Source organism: Camelus ferus, chromosome 19, assembly GCF_009834535.1.
Source record: "Camelus ferus isolate YT-003-E chromosome 19, BCGSAC_Cfer_1.0, whole genome shotgun sequence".
NCBI lineage: Eukaryota > Metazoa > Chordata > Mammalia > Artiodactyla > Camelidae > Camelus > Camelus ferus.
In genome coordinates, this window is record NC_045714.1 from 39,262,219 (window position 1) to 39,282,809 (window position 20,591).

General features: G+C 35.7%; 1 protein-coding gene across 2 annotated transcripts in view; it reads right to left on the reverse strand.

Annotated features, from left to right (window-relative positions):
* SAMHD1 (SAM and HD domain containing deoxynucleoside triphosphate triphosphohydrolase 1) overlaps window positions 1–20,591 on the reverse strand; it is a 44,190-nt gene that overhangs the window by 8,755 nt on the left and 14,844 nt on the right. For both annotated transcript variants that reach the window (XM_032462267.1, XM_032462268.1), the window contains exons 4-13: window positions 19,234–19,394; window positions 14,985–15,100; window positions 13,177–13,247; window positions 9,545–9,700; window positions 8,458–8,558; window positions 8,167–8,275; window positions 7,380–7,471; window positions 5,906–6,021; window positions 895–1,034; window positions 26–121 (exon numbers count right to left, since the gene is read on the reverse strand). In XM_032462267.1, the coding sequence (XP_032318158.1) occupies window positions 26–121; window positions 895–1,034; window positions 5,906–6,021; window positions 7,380–7,471; window positions 8,167–8,275; window positions 8,458–8,558; window positions 9,545–9,700; window positions 13,177–13,247; window positions 14,985–15,100; window positions 19,234–19,394 (1,158 nt within the window). The remainder of the gene's footprint in view (window positions 1–25; window positions 122–894; window positions 1,035–5,905; window positions 6,022–7,379; window positions 7,472–8,166; window positions 8,276–8,457; window positions 8,559–9,544; window positions 9,701–13,176; window positions 13,248–14,984; window positions 15,101–19,233; window positions 19,395–20,591) is intronic.

Genomic DNA, 20,591 nt, shown 5'->3' on the forward strand with positions numbered 1-20,591 from the left:
GTATGTTACTGGGCTAACTACTTACATCCACTATGAAATCTTCAGCCTTCAGTTCAACTTCTAGCAATACCTTACTGGGTTTAGCATCGGCGACCTCTTTTGGAAGGCATTTGTATCTTTCCTAGAAAAGACAAGACTCCTGTTAGAGCTCAGTTCTTCATCCTACAGTGTTTGTGCCACGAAGAGGTTCCCTCCCTGAAAACGGCACTTTACCAAGGAAAGCAGGTAGCAACATCCCTAACAAACACAGAGCTTCTGCCTTTGCCATCTTTTAATCAAATCACAATAGCGCAATTTTCATAACAGAATTTTTCCATTGAAAAAAATGTGGCAGTAACCTATTAGTAAAACAAGAAGGAGTAAAGTGAGACCCAAGGAAGTGTCATGAGGCAGGGTGTGCTTATCAGTATGGCTTGTGTTAGGGGCTTTCTGGCAGGGAAAACTCTTCATCAAGCAGGAGAGGAAAACAGATAACTGAACTAAAGAAGGCAGGCAAGTACCACCTGGGAGAGCCTGATAAACTGTGAAAGAAGGAAGGAGTTAAAAGCAGGTCCTTAGGATCTCAAAGACACTCAAGCAGATTTCGAGGTCCTTCTCCCTTACATTCATTTTCTTGCCTTTGTATCTAGCCAAAATTTGAGGACCCCGCCCCCTGCCCTCCAAGATGAGAGAGTAAAGGTTTGGAGTAAGATAGACTTGGCTTTGAATCCTGGTTCACTAACTGTAGGCAAGTTATTTAATCTCCCCCAAGCCAGTTTCTTCACCTATAGGACAGCCCGCAGAAGACTGATGTGAAGATGAAATGAGAATGAACGTAAAGGTCTTAGAACCGAGTCATGCTATTGTGATGGGTTAATGGTTTCCCCTTGGGGGACAGAGGACCTTTCAACTTACCTTTTTAATCTTTACTTGTCCTACTGGCTGAGTCTCACCCACATACTTGTATAGATGACGACATTCAATTTTTTTTAAAATTGCTCGTGCGGCATCCAGTTTGGGATCAGTAGAGTATAAAATCTCCAGAAAAATGTTATCTGCCAATTTGATGAAATATCAGTTACATTAAAAGGAAAAAAAAAAAACCCCAAGATTTAAAAAGATTCATACATTGCTGTACTTTTGAAATGACTTCAAGCAGAAGTTTACAAATGTAAGCACGCTACGATTATAACGATGTGGAAACAATTTTTTTTCAAAGCCTGAAGTGAAAAAAACCTTTGTAAAAGTATTCCAGTCAATGTCTTGGATTTGCTTCAAGGTCATCCAGTGAGTGGGAAAGGAGAGAGAGAAAATAAGACTGCATTAGAGTTGATGACTGCATCAGAGTTGGGGTTGGGTTTTGGGTACAAAGGGGTGTATTAATCTATTGTTATGTTTTGTTTTGTTTTTCAAAGAGAATTATACTTAAGGAATTACAAAATTAAGTTGGAGTTCTGCTTCAAAATGGCCCAGGGTCTGATGGGATGAAGGGATGAAGCAAAACTGCCCTGTGTTGGTAACTATTGCAGCTAAATGATGAGGCTAAGTGATGCAAACTTCCTTAATAGAAAGTTTTCAAAAGTCTCATTCCATGATGATAGAAGGTAAGTTATTTTCCTTCTTTCTTTTCCCTTCAGCTTTTTATTTAAAAAAATTTTCAAAATGAAACACCCTTCGCCTAAATTTATCAACTGTTGGCATTTTTCTACATAGGCACACACTATCTCCGTGTGTGTGCATGCAAATTTTTGAGGAAATGTTTGAAAATTAGAGATATCAAGACCCTTCACTCTAAACGCTTCAGCATGTACCTCCCAATGACAACAACATTCCGCAACATAACCACAATCATACCAAGAAATTTACTCTGATATAAAAATATCTTACAGTCTACCTTTGAATTTGCTTAAATGTTCCAATAATGCAATTTATGAATTTTTATTGCTAGATAGATAAGCCAATCAACTATTAGGGACGACATTAGTTGTCATGCTTTTCAATCTCCTTTCACCTAGAACTAGAATAATTCCTCTGACTTCGAATCTTGCATAATGTTGGCATTTTAGAAAAGTTCAGACATTCATTTTGTAAAATGTCCCACACTTTGAACTTGTCTGACTGTTTCCTTACTATTAGATTCAAGTTAAACTCTTTTGTCAAGAACTCTATGTAAGTGTTACAAGATCCAAGAACACAATATAATAAGCACTGTATAAATGCTTGGCTCAGTGTATCATGTCAGGAGTCACATAATGAGCTTTGTTACCTTTATGGGGTATGTTAAATTCCAACAGTTGGTTAGGCAATAATTCCCAGGTTTCTTTGTTATAAATCTGTCTTTCCTTTTGTAATTAACAACCTGCAGGGTGATATTTTGAGAGGGTCTTATCCCAATAAATTTTCATCCAATGGCTTAGCATTTATTGGTAATTCTTGACAGAATCAGTCACTGCACTTTGCAAAAAGTTTTATTAAAATATCTTTTCTTGGCAAAACAAAATATTAGCACCTATGTCATTCACCTCACCTACATGTATTTGTATGTTCCTCCCTACTTAATCCATGGTTACCACATTCCTCACCCGCTCAGTGATGCTGTCTGCAAACCGTCTCTCCATCTTCAGTTTTCATTATTTCTTTACATATCTTACCCACAGTTTGAAAAAGTGAACAGTTTTATCTTAACATAACAAGACCACACTTTTCTAATTGATGCTTTTATCTACCCTATTCCCAGCTGAATTAATGAAATGCTTTACCCCATGACAGAATCTGACTATTTGAAGACCTATCTAATCCCTGAGATTCATCTCAAAAGGCACCCAACTGTGAAACCAGCCCTAATTCATCCAAACCAGAGACATAATTCCTCCTTCCTTTGAACCCCACAGAACTCAACTGATACTCTTTTTAATGCCTTTCATCTTATTCCACCAGGTACAGGTTCTTAGGGGGAACTACATTTTCATTTGTTGGTTAAGTGGGTAGAAGAGGGGTTACTGGATCACAGGATACATGTATGTTTAAAAGAAAATGCTTAACTTTTTCCAAGTGGCTGTACCATCTGCATTCCCACCGGCCATATATGAGAGTTCTGTCTGTTCCACACACGTTTTCAGAACAGAGTTATATACAAGAGAAAGGAAACTGCTTGTCTATTAAATTTAATGACTAGACTATCACTAAAATAGTGTAAACAACATTCAACTTGGGAGTCAGAAGACTTGGTTTGAGCTCACCTTTGCCATTTATTAAGATAAGTTGACTTCCCTCCTTTGGTCTCAGTTCCCTCATTTGAGGAGTTTTAAGTGGATGATCTCTACAGTCCATTTGAATTTAACATTCTAAGATCTCAATTTAATTAAGGGATTTGGGGTTAGGGTCTTGCAGGAGAAGGGATGGGACGGGTAAGATCCACCCATTGCTTAGGAATATTGAGGGATAAAGACCACAGCAAGAAAATTGTTACGTAGGGCAGTGGTCATAACGTTTGCAATGCTTAAGATAGCTACAACCAGATAAGCAGAACCATCCATCATAAATAGGAATTTAGGAAGCAGAGAGAACAGATAAACAAACTGTGGCATAATCACGTGATGGAGCACCACTCAGCAATAAAAAGTAATGAACTACTGATACATACAATCTGGATAAACCTCAAATACACAATGCTGAGTGAAAGACGCTTTACACAGAAGAGTACACACTGTATGATTCCACTGATATTAAAGTCTGGACAGGCAAACAGTGGTTGTTTCTAGGGGTGAGGTAGGGACAGGAATTGACTGGGAGAGGGCATGAGGGAACTGTTTAGGGAGAAGATAACATTCTGTGTCCTGCATTTGTCTAGCAAATGTGCCCTTACAATTTTTACATTTACACAAGTTGCATGTAAATTTTACATCAAAAGAAAAAAAAATCTATAAACAGTTACTGAACTTTAGTTAATCTGCATGTTGAAGGAATTAGAGGTAAAGTATTATGATGTCTGCAATTTACTTTGAAATGAATCAAAATTTAGATGGATTAACAGATGTGTAGAGGGATGACGGTCAGTGATAAATACATGATAAAACAAATCCAGAAAATGCTAGAATTTAAGTGGTCAGTATACAGGTTTTAGCTGCAAACTTCTTTCAACATCGTTGTAAGTTTTCAACACTTTTCCCCAAAATGTGGGAAAACATTCTAAAAAATTTTTAAAAAGGTGGTGGAGAGTTTAAAAATAAAGATAAAGTGAGTTGCTTTTTGGAAAAGCAGCAAAGGCAAGGAGGACTCACAAGGTCTTGTCCCTTGAAGGTCCTGTAGTTTAGGACAATAAGGATTATATGAGTGCTCAGGGTAATATGCAAGAAGGAAGATGGTCTATGTCTCAAATGATGAAAGCTGGAAAGGCCATATGCGTGTTCTCCCATACACTGTCAGATAAAGCACAAAAAATGTGACCTAAATTCTTGTCTGGGATTTTTGACATTGTTAACAATATCCAAGTGAGTGACCAGTGGACTCATCTCATTGAACAGGGTAAAATCCAGTTTGGTGTTCCAGAAACTTCACAGTGAGTGAGAGCTATTACAGTCATGTACAATTAAGACCTCATTAAAATGTATGCTATTTTATTGTTTGTCAGCTTACCCAAAAGTGTATAAAATCCAGAATTCATTTCTTTTCACCAAAAGATAATTTAAGTGTAATAATGTTACAGGATAAATTGTTAGGACTGGCTTATTGGGGAGAGTGAAGATGACTTTTTAAAATATAGTATCACCTGCTTTATTATGAGCAAAAGTTAAAAATAAATGTCCCCAGCTTGCTCAAATTGTTTTATAATCTCTTCTTCCATTCGTATCCACACAACCATGGGGGACTAGCGTATCTGCTATGACGTTCTTAAAAAAAAAACAGAAACAATTTAGATACATTATCCCCCATAAGTAACTTTGTTATGAATCCAAATTAGACTAATTAACAAGCAAGAAGCAAACTCATCTGTCACATTATAAACCTTTATTATTGATGTACACAGCATTCTCAGTGTACACAAAGACATTTGTGACGCGGAATCACTATTTCACTTCTAACTTTTGTTTAGTTATGATTAGAAAATGACTAAAAAGTTCTAAGTGTAATGGGGACTCTATATTGACTGCCTACATGTATATTTTTAAAGAACAATGTAGATAAAATCTAGCAGTGATGGAGCAGGAAGCTGATGTAGTCACTTTGGTTGTGCCTGAAGCCACTCAGCTTCTGTTGTTTTTGCTGGTTTCAGAACCTCCAGCCTCTCAACTGATCCTGTCATTTTGTTTTTAGTTAAGCTGAGTCAGTTTCATGATTTGTAACAAAAAACTCTGACTGGTATATGCTTTTTGGTCTACTTCTTTTGCTTTACTGATCTTTGTTTCTCAGTCTGCACTTTCCCACATTAAAGAACCAGCTGCGGCACCCCGCCTCTCTTCCTTCCCACCCTAAATTGCAGGCTTTGTTTCTGCTGACACACTGAGAAATATTTCTGGCATTCTGTGTTTTGCAACCAAAAATAATGTTAAAAGGGCAAACTAGGTTTGTGGTATTAGTCTTGTATTAGTCTAGCTGTATTATAAAGTAAAATAATAGAAAATATTGAGTACTTATGTGCCAAGTATATTCCAGGTGCTATATGCCTCATTTAAGCATCACAACAAAACTATATGCTAGGTATCATCACTTCCATTTTATAGATGAGGAAACTAAGATGCAGAGAGATTAAATAACCTTATCAAGGTTACCTCGTTAATATAAAACAGAGACAAAACTCAAATCCAAAAGTGTACAATCACTTTAGAAGCTAAATACATTGGAATGTTTGGAAAATAACCCACTGCAATCCAGGGAAAGTTAATACTTTATCTGAGATGGACTGTCGATGTTACCTTTTAGTTCTTACCTGTCAGCTTAGTAAAGGCTTCCATGTCATCAATTGCTGTAGAAATGCAATACTTTTTTCCTTCGGAACCTGTTATCTGTATGTGAGGGTCTGCTTTGAGGAAGGCATCTGTAATCCTAAAGATCATTTTATAAACACTTATGTTTATGAGAAAATTTGAATATTTGCTCTATACTTTGCTTAAAGTTAAGGAAATCTTTTTATTTTAGGGAAATAACATCTTGAGATAAAATGTTCTAAAGACAACTGTTTCTCAGACTCAGATATAGATAACAAACTAGTGGATATGGTGGGGAGAGGGAGGGGCAATAGAGAGGTAGGGGATTAAGAGGTACAAACTATTAAGTAAAAACAAGCTACAAGGATATATTGTACAACCAATATATATAGCCAATTTTTATAATAATTATAAATGGACTATAACCTTTTAAAATTGTGAATCACTACATTGTACACCTGCAACTACTCATATAATATTGCACATCAACTATACTTCAACTGAAAGGAAAAAAAAAGAAAGACAACTGCTTTTCAATCATAAGTCCATGGTGATTTGTGAACACGTTTACTGTGTTTCAGGCATTACGATAGAGCTTTTAGATACACCATTTTCCCACAATAAAATAGGTGTAATTAGCCTCAATTTTATAGATGTAGAAATTAAGTAATTTTCATGTAACCAGGTTAGGAAGAAGCAGTACCAGGTTTTTTACTTAGATGTCCCTGATTCTCCACATTAAAAACAAACAAAACAATAAAACCTCTTACCAAAGTACAACCATACAAATAGGAGAATGTATTCTAACTAGACTGCTCATAAAAAAAGATGGGGAAAAAAACAGAAAAGAAGATAAATTTTCTCAACACAAATGTAAACATGAAAGGCTTATAATAAATCAATTTAAAGCTATTTTAGAGACATGGAATTAACTTGACTCACACCCAATTTTTGGTAATTTCTCATGGAGTCTTTTTGAGTCACAGAGAAATTTGTACTTTTCTGATTTGGTTCTGACTAGATCCGGGAGAAGAGGTAAAATTCCTGTCAGTTTCACTATTTGCTATCAACAATTTTGATAAATACTTGATAGAGTAAGGAAAGACAACTGATTTTTTAATTAATTTCAGCATGTCAATTATCCACATCCCATCTCTCACCTAGATGACTAACATCTGATACATAAGCAACTACCTGTGCGGAGGTCTGAGCCATCCCAGCGTGGCCTCTTGCTGCCTAACCTAAGCCAGCTCTTCTGCCTTCACCTCTCCCCTTCATCCACTCTCCCCCTCACCTCCAACTAAATTAAGCTCACTTTATGCTAGTTTTGGTTTCATTTGTTTGAGGGAACCATTTTAGATTTGCCCTCTTAAAATTCACTTGAATTTACCTAGGAATCTCAACTTGACCAAGTATGATATTCTAGCAAAGCATCATGGAAAATTTTAATAGGGAAATAACAGTTGAACTTCTTACATCGTATCAATGATGTTGCCAACTTTGTGTTGATAAGCTCTGCGGTGCAAACAGTTGCGTGTGTGGAACATGTCATACAGGTTTCCGACCTCCTGCAGAACATGAAACAAATATTAATGTAGGATCAGACTGTGTTGCTCTTGTTACTAGACAATCACATAAGTCAAGAAAAGGGGATTAATTTGCAATTTTTGTTCTTAGTAAACCAAAGTCTATTGAGTGTTTTAACTCTGTGACACATTGTTTTAGGCACCTTGAATATCTTTTTAAAATTTCTCAGTAACTCTAGAAATTAGGTATTATTCTTATATTCTTCATTCTCAAAAGAAAGACTTTCTATAGTATAACACTATAACACTCTTTAGTTACATGCCTCTAATGTAGCAGGGACCTACTGATTTTAGGATTTTAACTACTATGAAACACTTAACATAGTTAATACAGTGATTAAGGATAAGACTCAAGCCAGACTTTCTGGGTTGAAATTCCAGTTCTGCCATGTATTAACTGTATGTCTCCTCTGTGCTTCAATTTGTTCATCTGTTAAATAGGATAATGATAACATCTATCTCATACAGTTCTGAGGATTCAGTTAATCCCTCAAAAGCACTTAAAACAGAGCCTAGCAACAATGCAGTAGAAGTGAAAAGAACCTTAAGATACTTACAAATGCTAAGCATGAAGTAAAGAGATTGACAATTTACCAGGTAGTGATTTTTCCAAATTACTGAATGGTTATTTCAAACTAGGAACTACACCTTCCTTGTCGTTCTCTGACAAAGCTTACCTTTTCTCTAGTACAAATACGCTTCTTATTGTCTACCTCACAGACACGGGCAAACTTAATAAAGCGCTTGTAATCAAAATTATTTTGGATTCCAAGATGATGGCAGTCCCTAGAAAGATTCCAAAGCAGAGAGATGAAATTTTTCAACAAATGAAACTGTACCTTAAATATCAACACGAAATTTATATAAGGATTTTATTTTTCTGTATGTCCATTTAGTTAAATAAAAATTGTATATACTTAAAGTATACGAGGATTTTAACCAACTTTTTTGAAGTGTTCAGTGCATACCTGGCAAAATAATCCCATTTGTCCACATCAATGCCATTTCTTTTATTGGCCACTATCTCATAAAGGAAGCTTTTTTCTTGAGGACGCCCTTTATACGGCCACTGGAAGACAGGAAAAGCCACGGAAAGTTTTAGGATAGGAAAAAAACCTATTTGTAAGCAAAGCAAAGCAACTGTGTTAATCTGAAGATTATCTAAACAGATACTTGAATGGAAATGTGAGGTAAGTGATAAGGTTCTACTTTTTCCTTCTTCTGCTTAATTCCTAAATTAGTAGAAAAGGGAAAAGAAAGGCTAAAGTATTTGTCTTGTTAATATTAAACCTTCCTGTGGTATCAGAAGGATCCTAACTCTATTACACTTCCCATAACCGACAAGCTTAAACAAGGTTTAAAGGCTTTTTAAAAATATAAGACCTGACTATGAATTCATGACTGTTCCTTGTATTTTAATGTTGATTTCAGGCATGAAAATAGTACTGTCTTTCAAAGTAGCTACACATCTAATCTAAATGATATGCACCATTCAAAGAATTTTTGAAGCTCCATTTTTTGGAAATAGGATATTTGCTACAAATCTACCTCTTTATCTTACACCTTAGAAGTAGATTTGTATATTTTAAGGAAAAAAACCTTTAAAAACTGCAAAGGGAAATTATTTTTTTAATTAAAAAAAGATCAAAAAGGAAACAAAACATATTGCCTTCTGAACTAATTCAACATTTTTATAGGTCTTCATATATCTAAATATTTGAAATATGTTACTTTTAATGGATAAACAAGACACATACTTTTACATTTTCTAAACAAAGTGACTTTAGACTTCTATATAAAATACTGCATATAGTCATTTAAAAATATTTATATATGTATTTTAATTTGGGGGATAACTTCAGAAGAACTTAGGAGCTGGAAGAAATATATAAGCCTTTCATTTTTTGCACTAAACAGTAGAAATATATCACATATTTTATCATTTAGTCTCTCTAAAATAGCCAAATGTCCCCTCCTCAAATGGATCTGAAGGAATTAAGAAAAGACTAGATGAAAAGCACCAGCCAATTCAAATTCAGTTGTACACAAACTTACCACAGGACTTTTGATGGGTGATTCAAGTGGTCCTGTAATTTGTTCCTTGATAAAACAAATATCTTCTTCAGGGATGAGACCATAGTGCTGCATGACATCTCTGAGTCCATTAGAGTTAACTAGGTGCTCAAACATCATAACTGAGCCCTGTTCATGCTAGAAAAAGTCAGCACAGTATGGTCTGTTATAGACTTTAATCCGTTAGGGACCCCTAATTATTTAAATTATTCTTGGCTCCAGGTAATTCAGAGATAAAGTTCTACTGTATATTAGTTATTTACTTTTCCACTACAGTCTTGTGGATGTTTTAAAAAACTCTGCCAAATTTGTCTGTATTTTACTAGTCTCTAAACCTTTACAAACCATGTTCATCATTACTTCATACATATATTTAATGAGATACAATAATTTATAATATATAATTATTATACAGTACAGTTGAATATTATCTAATCATAAAGATAGAGTCCATTTTTAATGAATGTCACTATAAAATTTAGTTTTATTTTTCCATCAGCTTTGGAACTTGTCAAGTTACAAGTTCTGTTATCTCTTCCATCTAGTGGTGAAAAGAGGAAACTGCAAACTTGCTAGTTAAAATAGTGTTTCAGAGATCTGAAGTCAAGATCTGGGCTGGATGATTAAATTAGCCTCATTTTACTCATCTGTCCCTGTCCTCTCATTTATAATCATTATAAACATTGGGGGAGGGTATAGCTCAGTGGTAGAGTGCGTGCCTGGCATGCACAAGGCCCCAGGTTCAATCCCCAATAACTCCATTAAAAAATTTTAAAAAATCAAATGATCTCCGCCCTAATACAGGTCTTACCAAAAATGAACTGAAGATGAAAACAAAATGCTGAATGGTCCTATAACTATTTTTTAAAAAAAGGAATCAAGATACATATTAATTACACAGAGGAAAAACTTTAAGTTTACAGTGGAGAAATTTAGCAGCCATTGCCTTAATCCAGTGATTGAAGCTAATATCACCAGTAATGGCGTAAATAGATTTTATGTGCCTCTGATGGGATACACTAAGGTCACAATGTGGCATTCTACCAAAAAAAAATATACAATTTGATGCTATGAGGAAACACCAGAAAACCAAAACTCAAATTGAGGGATATTCCACAAAATGACTCACCTGTACACTTCAAAACATGACAAAAACATAGTCTAAAACATAAAGACTGAAGAACTGTTCCAGATCAAAAGAGACTAAAGGGAAATGGTAATTAAGTACAACGTACATATGGATCAGGACCAAAAAGAGGTTTTTTTTCCCTTTTTCTATATGGACAGCTGGTGCAATTTGAAAGAAAGCCTGTAAATTAGGTAACAGTAGTGCAACAGTATTAATTTCCTGATTTTGATAAATGTACTGAGGTTATGTCAGAGAATGTTCTTATTTTTAGGAAATACTCATTGATGTATTTAGGAATAAAGGGGAATGTCTACAACACACTTTCAAATAGTTCATAAACAAATTTATATGTACAGAAAACTTTAAATTCCACAAATATAATCTGCACAGACAATAACTAAAATTATAAGCAAATTAGGGGTAAATATAACAAAAGATGTATAAGACCTTTCTGAAGAAAATTATATTTACAATAGATAAGTAAAAGGTTAAAGAATACCTAATAAAAGAACAAGGTGTGAACAGCTGTTCTTCCAACTATCAAGACTTATTACAAAACAATAACAATTATGCAAGTATGGAATGGAACGGAATCCAGAAAGATTCGTCACACATGGAAAGTTAATAAATGTTGGGGCTGAAATTACAGATCAGTAAGGTAATTCAGTAAACAATTATCCATATTAAAAAAGAAATCAGATTTCTACCACATACATGCACAGCAATAAATTCCACATGAGGTAAGGACTTACGTGTGAAAGGCAAAATATTTAAAGAACAAGACTTGGGAATGGCTGAGTAGATCCTATTTAGATCAACCCTGCTGGAGAAAACAACATTAACGCTGGACAACTTCCTGAAGGTACTGGATTATGACCAAAAGCAGGCAGATGTAGAGGGAAGTCAACACTTGGAAGAGAAAGGCAGTGGACAGTATTCCAGTTCCTTTATGGCTTTTAGCCTGAGGGAGGCCCTAAGGCAGCCAAACTGGAGAGAAACTATCCATCTTGAGCCAGAGTGCTTCATCAAAATTAAACATTTTTGTTTCTCAAAAGCCACTTTCATTGAAGAAATGAATTGGCAAGTCAGAAAACCAGAGAAAAAATATTCACAATACATGTATCTGACTATATATAATTCCTCAAATCTGTGATTAAAAGGCAAACATTCAAGTTTTTTAAATGGGTAAATGGAAAAATACTTCACAAAAGATGATTTCTCAGTGACAAAGTACAGGAGGTGGTTCTCAACATACCACAGAGAATGCCAAAAAAAAAAAAAAAAAGTCCCTACAAGAGACTATTTCACACTCATTAGAAAAGATAACTTAAAAAACTAAATGTTGGTGAGGCTATGGAACAGCAGGCACTGGCATACATTGCTGGTGGAGTGTAAAATGGTACGACCACATGGGAAAGATTTGGTGGCTTCTTACAAAGTTAAATATGCATCTACTTGATGGCCCAGGAATTCTACTCCTAGGTAAAGAGAAATGAACCTAAGAGAAATGAAAAGATTTTCCACAAAAATGATGTACAGTAATGTACATATAGCATCCTCATTTGTAATAGTGAAAAACTGAAAACAACCCAAATTCTATCAAAAGGAGAAAGGATAAACAAATCGTGACTTACTCATGCAATGGAGCCCTACCTTAGCAATAAGCAGGGACCAATAACTGATGCATGCAACATGGATGACTCTCAAAATCATGTTGAGTGAATAAAAGCAAGACACAAAAGAGTACCTATTTTAGTCTAAGAACAGGCAAAACTAACCTATGTCTATAAAAATCAGAAGGTGATGGTCAGGGGGAGAGTAGGAAATGACTGAAAAGGGGTACAAAGGAATTTTCCAAGAAAATGAAAATATTCTCTATCCCCACTTAGATAGTAGTTACGTGGATGTATGTACTTGTCAAAACTGTACACCTGAAATCTGTACAACTTACTATACATTTAAAGAGGGAAAAAACAGTACTTGACATATAAGATGTGTTCAATACATATTAATATCTTTTTCTACTCCAAATAGAGTGTGGCCAAAAATGGGAGTCACCCTAACTTTACTTCTCAAAAATTGATTTCAAAAATGAGGATCAGCCACCTGCAAATCCATAATTACACAAGCACTTGGCTGGTATCAGTTACTTCATGGTCATACAAAATGAGTCAAAGCCAGAGCCAGCCTTTTATTTTTTACTTTATACTAGTGTGATGGAGTAGAAAGAGCATTAAATTAGCAGCTAGGAAATCTGGTTTTCTAGTGCTGGCTCTACCATTTAACAATTCTGTGGTTTTTGGTGCATCATACACCTCTGTGAGCTTCAACTTCCTTTACACTTATAAAAATAGAGATAATGATTTCTACCTTACAGACTACTGGAGGATCAAATGAAACTACGAAGGGAAGCATACTATATAACAGAGCAGTGGTTGCTTAAATAGTTTTTATTTCACCGGCTCCTGAATATATAAACACATACCGTCCATTTCACATCTGGGCGAGCAAGTGGAATAAATCTTCCATCAAACATGTGAGAAAACGGCCCATGACCTTAAAAAAAAAAAAAAGCAGCCTTAGAAAAAGAGAACTTGTAAAATGGTAAAAAGTAAATCTTTTCAGTTTAGCTCGACTATCAACAGAAATTAATAATCTATAAATACATCATAAACAGGGACGAATCCTTCCTCTCTATTTTCTAAAACAAGAGAACAGGAAGAACAGTACAGGGAAGTCAGCTCTCCATAGAGGGGTCTCTGAGTCACCAGGGCTTACATGAATCTGATGAAAGGACAGTTTTGTGTGACTAAAGGAATGTTAATGACAAAAACTTCTGGCTTCTTCAGATTAAACATCTGTACTGTTAGAACAGCAGTTTTAAGACAACCCACTGGGGTGCAGGAAGAAAATATTAGAACTTTATTACTCTCAAGCTTTAAAAACATCTACTTTTATCTAAATTTTATAATGTATGTAATATCTTTTATAATAAATATATACCTATCAGGACTTATCTTAGGTTTTTACTTATGATGTGAGAAATCAAAAGTGGAGATCACTAGTTTATCTTATTCACAAGTGATCTTAACATTCCACAACATCTAGTAATACAAAACTTTGCTGAGGTACAACTCTGGAATTATCAGAATTTCTGAAGGAGTTATAGTTGGCCCTCTTCATCCAAGGATTCAATCAACCTCAGACACAAAATATTCCAGAAAGTTTCAAAAATCAAAACTTGAGTTTGCCACCATTGCTGGCAGCTATTTACACATCATTTATTACATTGGCGTTATAAGTAATTTAGAGTTGATTTAAAGTACATGGGAGGATGTGTGTGGGTTACATGTGAATTTTATGTAAGGGGCTTGAGCATCCAATTTTTTTGTTTGTTTGGTATCCACAGTGGGTTCTGGAACAAATCCCCCAGCCCTTTCCCCAGCAGAGAGAAGAGGGAGCCCACCTGGCCCAACCCCGGGCCTTTTTGCATGTCGCAATCTGTACATAAAAGCTTGGTACTGCAGTGCAGACTCCTGGGGACTGGCAAAAGTTTCCTAATGATTCCCTCTCAAAATATCAAGAATCTGTTAAATTTATGATCTAGGGCTGATCATGTCCCTCCAAGGGGACATGCTAAGGAGAGTGTCCTACGCCTTTAAGTGTCTGGTTACTGAAACACAGAAACCTCCCTTTCCCTGCCCTGAGGGCACACAATCTTAGGATCCTCCAATAGGTAGGAATAAATTACAAGGATAGGGGTAAAAACTCCTGTGATAAAAGAGGACAGTCTTTTTTTTTTCTCTTTCTTTGTCCGAGGAAAAAGATGATATTCTTCTACTTGGATTAAGTGGCCCAAGACCTCACGTGGAGGAATTCTCTAAACCTCTTGTTAAGCTGCTAGAGCAGATTATGTATTCTAGGTATGAGAAGACTAGATTTGACAAACTAACTAAAGGAAAATGGCAACTTCATTCAACAAGGACAAAGGAAAAATCAAATTTACATCATCCAACACACAGTAGTGAGAAAAAAAAATCACTATCAGAAAGTCCTTTCATATAAATTGCAGCAAAGATGTTTAACATGGGAAAAATACCATTAGACTACAAAAAAATTAAATAGCAATGCTTTGGATTATGAACCATTCTAGGAAGAAGCAATGGCACATTTACATTAATGTTAACTGAAGAATTAAAACACAACTTTCATATTTTTCTTAGTTGGATTTTTTAATTTCAAAAAGAGGTAACGTGTGGTTTTACATTAGAACTCTGGCTCTTTATAGCTTACCGAGATCATGACAAAGCCCAGCAATCTGAACACAGAGCATATCTCGTTCACTTATCTGCAGCTCTGGTTGTTTTTCACTCAGTTCACGAACTAGACATCCAGCTAGATACCCCACACTGCAGGGCAAAAAAAAAAAAAGAAAGAAAAACAAAATGTTGCTCCTCTGTTTGAAAGATTGAGACAAGAAGGGGGAAAGGCACAGCCATTCAAGGAACAACACAATTAACATCAGGATGGCTGAGGATTCATCTCCCAGTAGGCCCTGAGGCTCAAAATGGTGGGAGATTTGACTTCCTAGAGCTTCATTATATGCTCACTGTAACATATTAGCATGGAGAATAACATGCCCACAGGCACCATGACAGTCCCAGGCTAGCCACAAAAGGTCAAAGAGTGGGAAATGGCTAACTTCCTGGAAATCCCAGCCCCTTTCCCAGGGTAGTTAGACTGGTCCTTCCACTTATTAGCATATGAAGCTACATAAAAACTGGCTACACCGCCCCTCAGGGCCCCTTCTCTCTCCCTTGGTCTATGGAGTGTGTACCTAACTTTTACTCTAATCTGAGCACCCAATCCCCACACCTCATGGCCTTCCTCTTGCCTTTTGATGTATCTCTAAATAAATCTACCTTTACTCAACTGTGGCTCGCTCTTGAATTCTTTCCTTCAAGAAGCCAAGGACCCACACTTGGCGGGGCACATCCCAGGGTCTCAACCGAAGCCTAGAACATGGCCCTTCTCATGCCCTACATGTGTTTCCTGCATCAAGATGAGTGATGCTTCTGGTCCCCATGTAAAGAAAAAAATGTTGCCTTCCATTCCAGTTCTACAAGGATCAAGCCAGTAGCCAGTGCAGTCACCAATGGACAGTGCACCTTGAAGGATAGAGAAAAACAGGAAGCATTCTGTGCTTTGGATATACTGGCTCCTAGATAGTTAATGTACATACCTAAGGAAAAATTTTTTAACAATTGTATATTCTTGCATCTTCCCTTATATAGAAAAGCACTAAAATAACTGACTTGAGAAATCTGTTCTTTATGTTGACTGAAGGAAAACCACAACCTAAAAGTTGCAAGTTATGTTTTATTTGGGGACTGTAGCCTGGGAAACACCTCTCAGATAGCTTGGAGAACTGTTGCAAAGAGGTACAAGATGAGCCAGGATATATAGGAGTTTATGCTGAAAAAAAAGTAGCCAAATATCAAAAAGATTACTGCAAATGACAAAAACCAGACATCTCAATTTAATATTTTAGTGGTTTTCTATAAATGGGAAGATGCAAGAGTATGAGGTCACTGAAATTATTCCTTTGACATATATGTTATCTAGGGCCAGTATCCTATTCATCTCCATCCTGAATGCCCCTCAGGGTGCACCACTGGGGGCAGCTGCAGTGGCTTATGACTTGATGGCAGGCAACATCCACTGCTTACTAGAATGGCAGGCAACATTTTTTGTCTGCATTTGTGATTAGCAGTAATTTTTTATGCTCAACTACATGTTTTTCCCAATAAAAATGTTCATCTCTATCCCTTCTCCCTTTCCTCTTCGGAGCAGTTCCTCAGAGCTATCTAAAAGGCTGTCTCCCAGACTACAGTCCTCAGTAAGGTCCCCAAATAAAACTTAACTCACAACTTTTACATGGTGCATTTTTCTTTCAGTCAACACACAAGACATTTAGTAGGATTCTCAAATGTTCTAATATATCTTGAGGGCAACTTAACAGAATAGTCTGTTTCAGAACTAGGCAGGAACATACAGATCCCCCAAAGCAGGGCCTCTTGACTCAATACCACTTATCTTTAGGGAAATGCAAAATTAAAATCACAATGAGATACTACCTCATAACCATTAAGAAGGTTATTATAAAACAAAAAAGCTAACAAATTTTGGCCAGAATGTGGAGCAACTGGGACCCTTGTACACTGTTGATGGGAATGTAAAATGGTGCAGATGCTATAGAAAACAGTAGAGCATTTCCTCAAAATGTTAAAAATAGAATTACCATACGACCCAGCAATTCTACTTCTGAATATACACCCAAAAGAATCAAAGGCAGGGTCTTAAAGAGATATCTGCACATCCATGTTCAGAGCAGCACTAGTCACTATAGCCATAGAGGTGGAGGCAGCCCAGGCATCCACCAATGAATGAAGGGATCAACAAAATGTAGTCTATACATACAATGGAATAGTATTCAGCCTTAAAAAGTAATGATATTCTGACACATGCTCCCACAAGGGTGACTCTTAGGGAAATTACGCTAAGTGAAACAAGCCAGTCACAAAAAGACAAATACTCCATGATATCACTTATATGAGGTACCTAGAATAGTCAAATTCATAGGAACAGAAAGTAGAATGGTGGTTACCAGGGGCTGGGGGAAGGATGAATGGGGAATTGTTATTTAATGGGTCTACAGAGTTTCAGTTTTGCAAGATGAAAAAGTTCTGGAGACCAGTTGTGCAATACTGTGGATATATTCAACACTACTGAACTGGAGACTTAAAAATGGTTAAGATGGTAAATTTTATATTCTGTGTATTTTATCAGAATTTAAAAAAAAATGCAAGACTCTGGTGTTGTGATGTTTACAACATAGATTGAAGTGTCCAATAAATGTTAAATATTCCCCCCCAAAGTAATTCTTGAACGAATACAATACCTTTCTTGCCCCCTAAACTCTGAGCTCCATGAGGATAAACAGTTGCTATCTTGTTGGTTTCGTACGGCCTAATAAGTTTTCAGTAAATATTTGTTGATGAGTAAATGAACATTTGCATTTGCATGTGTTCTGGATAATTTAAAATGCTTCTAAACAAACAAACAAACAAAAACCTCCAAAGTAATACAGTAATTCCCCCTTACCACTGGTTTCACTTTCCTCACTTTCAGTTGCCTGCAAGTAACCGCAGTCTGAAAATATTAAATGGGAAATTCCAGAAACACACAATTCATAAGTTTTAAATTGCACTCCATTCTGGGTAGCATAATGAAATCTCGCACTGTCCCACTCCATCATGAGCAGCTCGTGAATCAATCCTTCGTCCAGCATAACCCCCACAATAATCACTTAGTAGCTGGCACAATGATCAGATTGACTGTCAAGGTTTCACAGTGCCTGTGTTCATGTAATCCTTATTTTGCTTAACTATGGCCCCAAAGTGCAATAGTAATGCTGGCAATTCAGATATGTCAAAGAGAAGCCAGAAAGTGTTTCCTTTAAGTGAGTGAAAAGGTGAAAGTTCTCGACTTAATTAGGACAGAAAAAAAATTGTATGCTTAAGTTGCTAAGATCTACCATACCAACAATTTTGTATTGGTGAAATTGGGAAGAAGAAAAAAAGGAATCATGCTAGTTTTGCTAACTCAAATGATACAGTTACAGCCACAGTGCATAAGTGCTTAATTAAGATGGGAAAAAGGCATTAAATCTGTACAATAAAATATTCTGAGAGAGACAGAGAAAGAGAGGCAAAAACCACATTCACATAACTTTTATTACAGTGTCTTGTTATAACTGATTATTTTATTATTAATTGTTGTTGTAAATCTCTTACGGTGCTTAATTTCTAAATTAAACTTTATCATAGGTGTGTATGTACAATAAAAAACACAGTATAAATAAATTTTGATAGTATCTGTGGTTTCAGGCATCCACTGGGGGTCTTAGAAAATAACCCCTGCAGATAAGTGGGGACCACTTTGACTATGAGTACTTCATGAAAACCTAGAAAACTGTTCAGGTCTTCCAGGCCCATGTCCTCCAGTCTCTACATTTTGTAATGAAAAAGCAGACCAAAGTTTCAACTATGTTGTATATAACAGAAGGGCCACCTTCTCTAAGCTTGTGATTGCTTTTCTATTTTACACATGTCCTGATCAGTAAGAAAATGATGTGGTTTCAAACAGCAATTCTATGCAAGACTAAATAGAGATTGCAGGAAAAGTAAATAAATTTACAGTTAGTTGAATCAGTAACCAACTCTTAGCTTTTAAATAATATTTAAACACAAATATTTCATCCAAATGATCTGTCAGACACGTTTATCTTTCCTGGAAGGATCTGAGGTGGCTTCTAATATATAACATAAGTAAAATAGAGCAAGGTAAATCTAAGCCTCAACTTTCTCTTCAGTAAAATTAGGATATTATTACCATTCTGCAAAACGATTTGTTCTCTAGAAGATACAATAAGAAAAGGTACTTAATAACTGTAAGTTTCCTACCCCAATTCCCTTCTTACCCTAGACTATGCTCAAATCGATTGTGTGAAGCTCCTGGAAAAACATAGTAACCGCTTCCCAACTGTTTAATATATCGCAGGCGCTGAAATTGAGGTGTGTCGATGATTCGGATGAGGAGAGGGTGGAGTTCAATGTGGCCATGGATAGGATCATTAATCACCTAGAAAATTATGTTTAAAATTAATATGAGTAACAATACGTAACACCATCTAAAATTTTTGTCCAGTCATTCCTATCTACAGTGCAAAGTCAAATCTATTTGTTTTCAAGTTAAGAATAATATTCAGGGAAATGACAAGGTATTAATATCATTATCTTATTTAGGTATCACTACCAGAGAGTATATTGGATCAGGGTATGTTTTACTTCTTCCTAATGGACTCTAATAAAACAAAGGTAAAGATTTCAATCTTTTTGTTATGTATACGATCTCATTAGCCTCTAGTAAGCTAGTCTTGTTAAACAAAGTAAAACATACCCATTTAAAACCCATTCAGAACATATAAGCCATTTTACTCCAGGCACTGTGTCTAATTTTTTTCTAAAAGTATTTATACAGTACCCATCACTAGAATCCTTAAAAAAAAAAAAAAAAGAAAGAAAAAGAAAAAGAAAAAGAAGAAAAAGAAAAAAAAGAAACCCTCCTACCAAATAGATAAATCATAGGCAGGAAGTACTAAAAAAATTCTATAGTACTTAATGTCACTCAAAAGTACTTACTTAGTAAAGATAAATTTCACAATTATTCATTACTGTAGGCTTAAAAAGAGGCTTAAATATGGGTGAAGATTTAATGTTTTCTTCAAATAAAGATAACATCTTTCTTAACTGCCCATAACTGCCTTTTAAAGAGAAGGCTACAGAATAAAAAAGGATAAGTGATCTAATCCATGATTTTCAAGCTGCTTCAAATGGTTCCATGAAGTTCCTTTAAAATGAATGGAATTCTGGGAGGTGTGGGGCCTTGTCTGTTTTGTTCATTGTCATAGTCTCAGAATCCATGATGCAGTGCAGTGCCTGGCACACAGCAGGAACTCGGCTGTGTTTTGAATGCCTACTATTGAACCACTATAGCAAAATAATATATGTTAACATGCTATTATAGTTAAAGTACATCAAGTATACCTCTAATAATACATCAAGAATTATGTCAGAGTATATTAGGAATAGAAGGATGTTGTAATTCAACCCTGCGAATGTCCTTATCAGCTAAGACAAAGTTCCAAATCCTTATATGAAATTCATATACTGATCTATTCTTTCTCCCTTACACAAGACCAATGTGACCACCACAAATGAGAATTCATTTTATTATTAAAAATTATCAAAGAAAAATTCCACAATCTACTTTTAATTC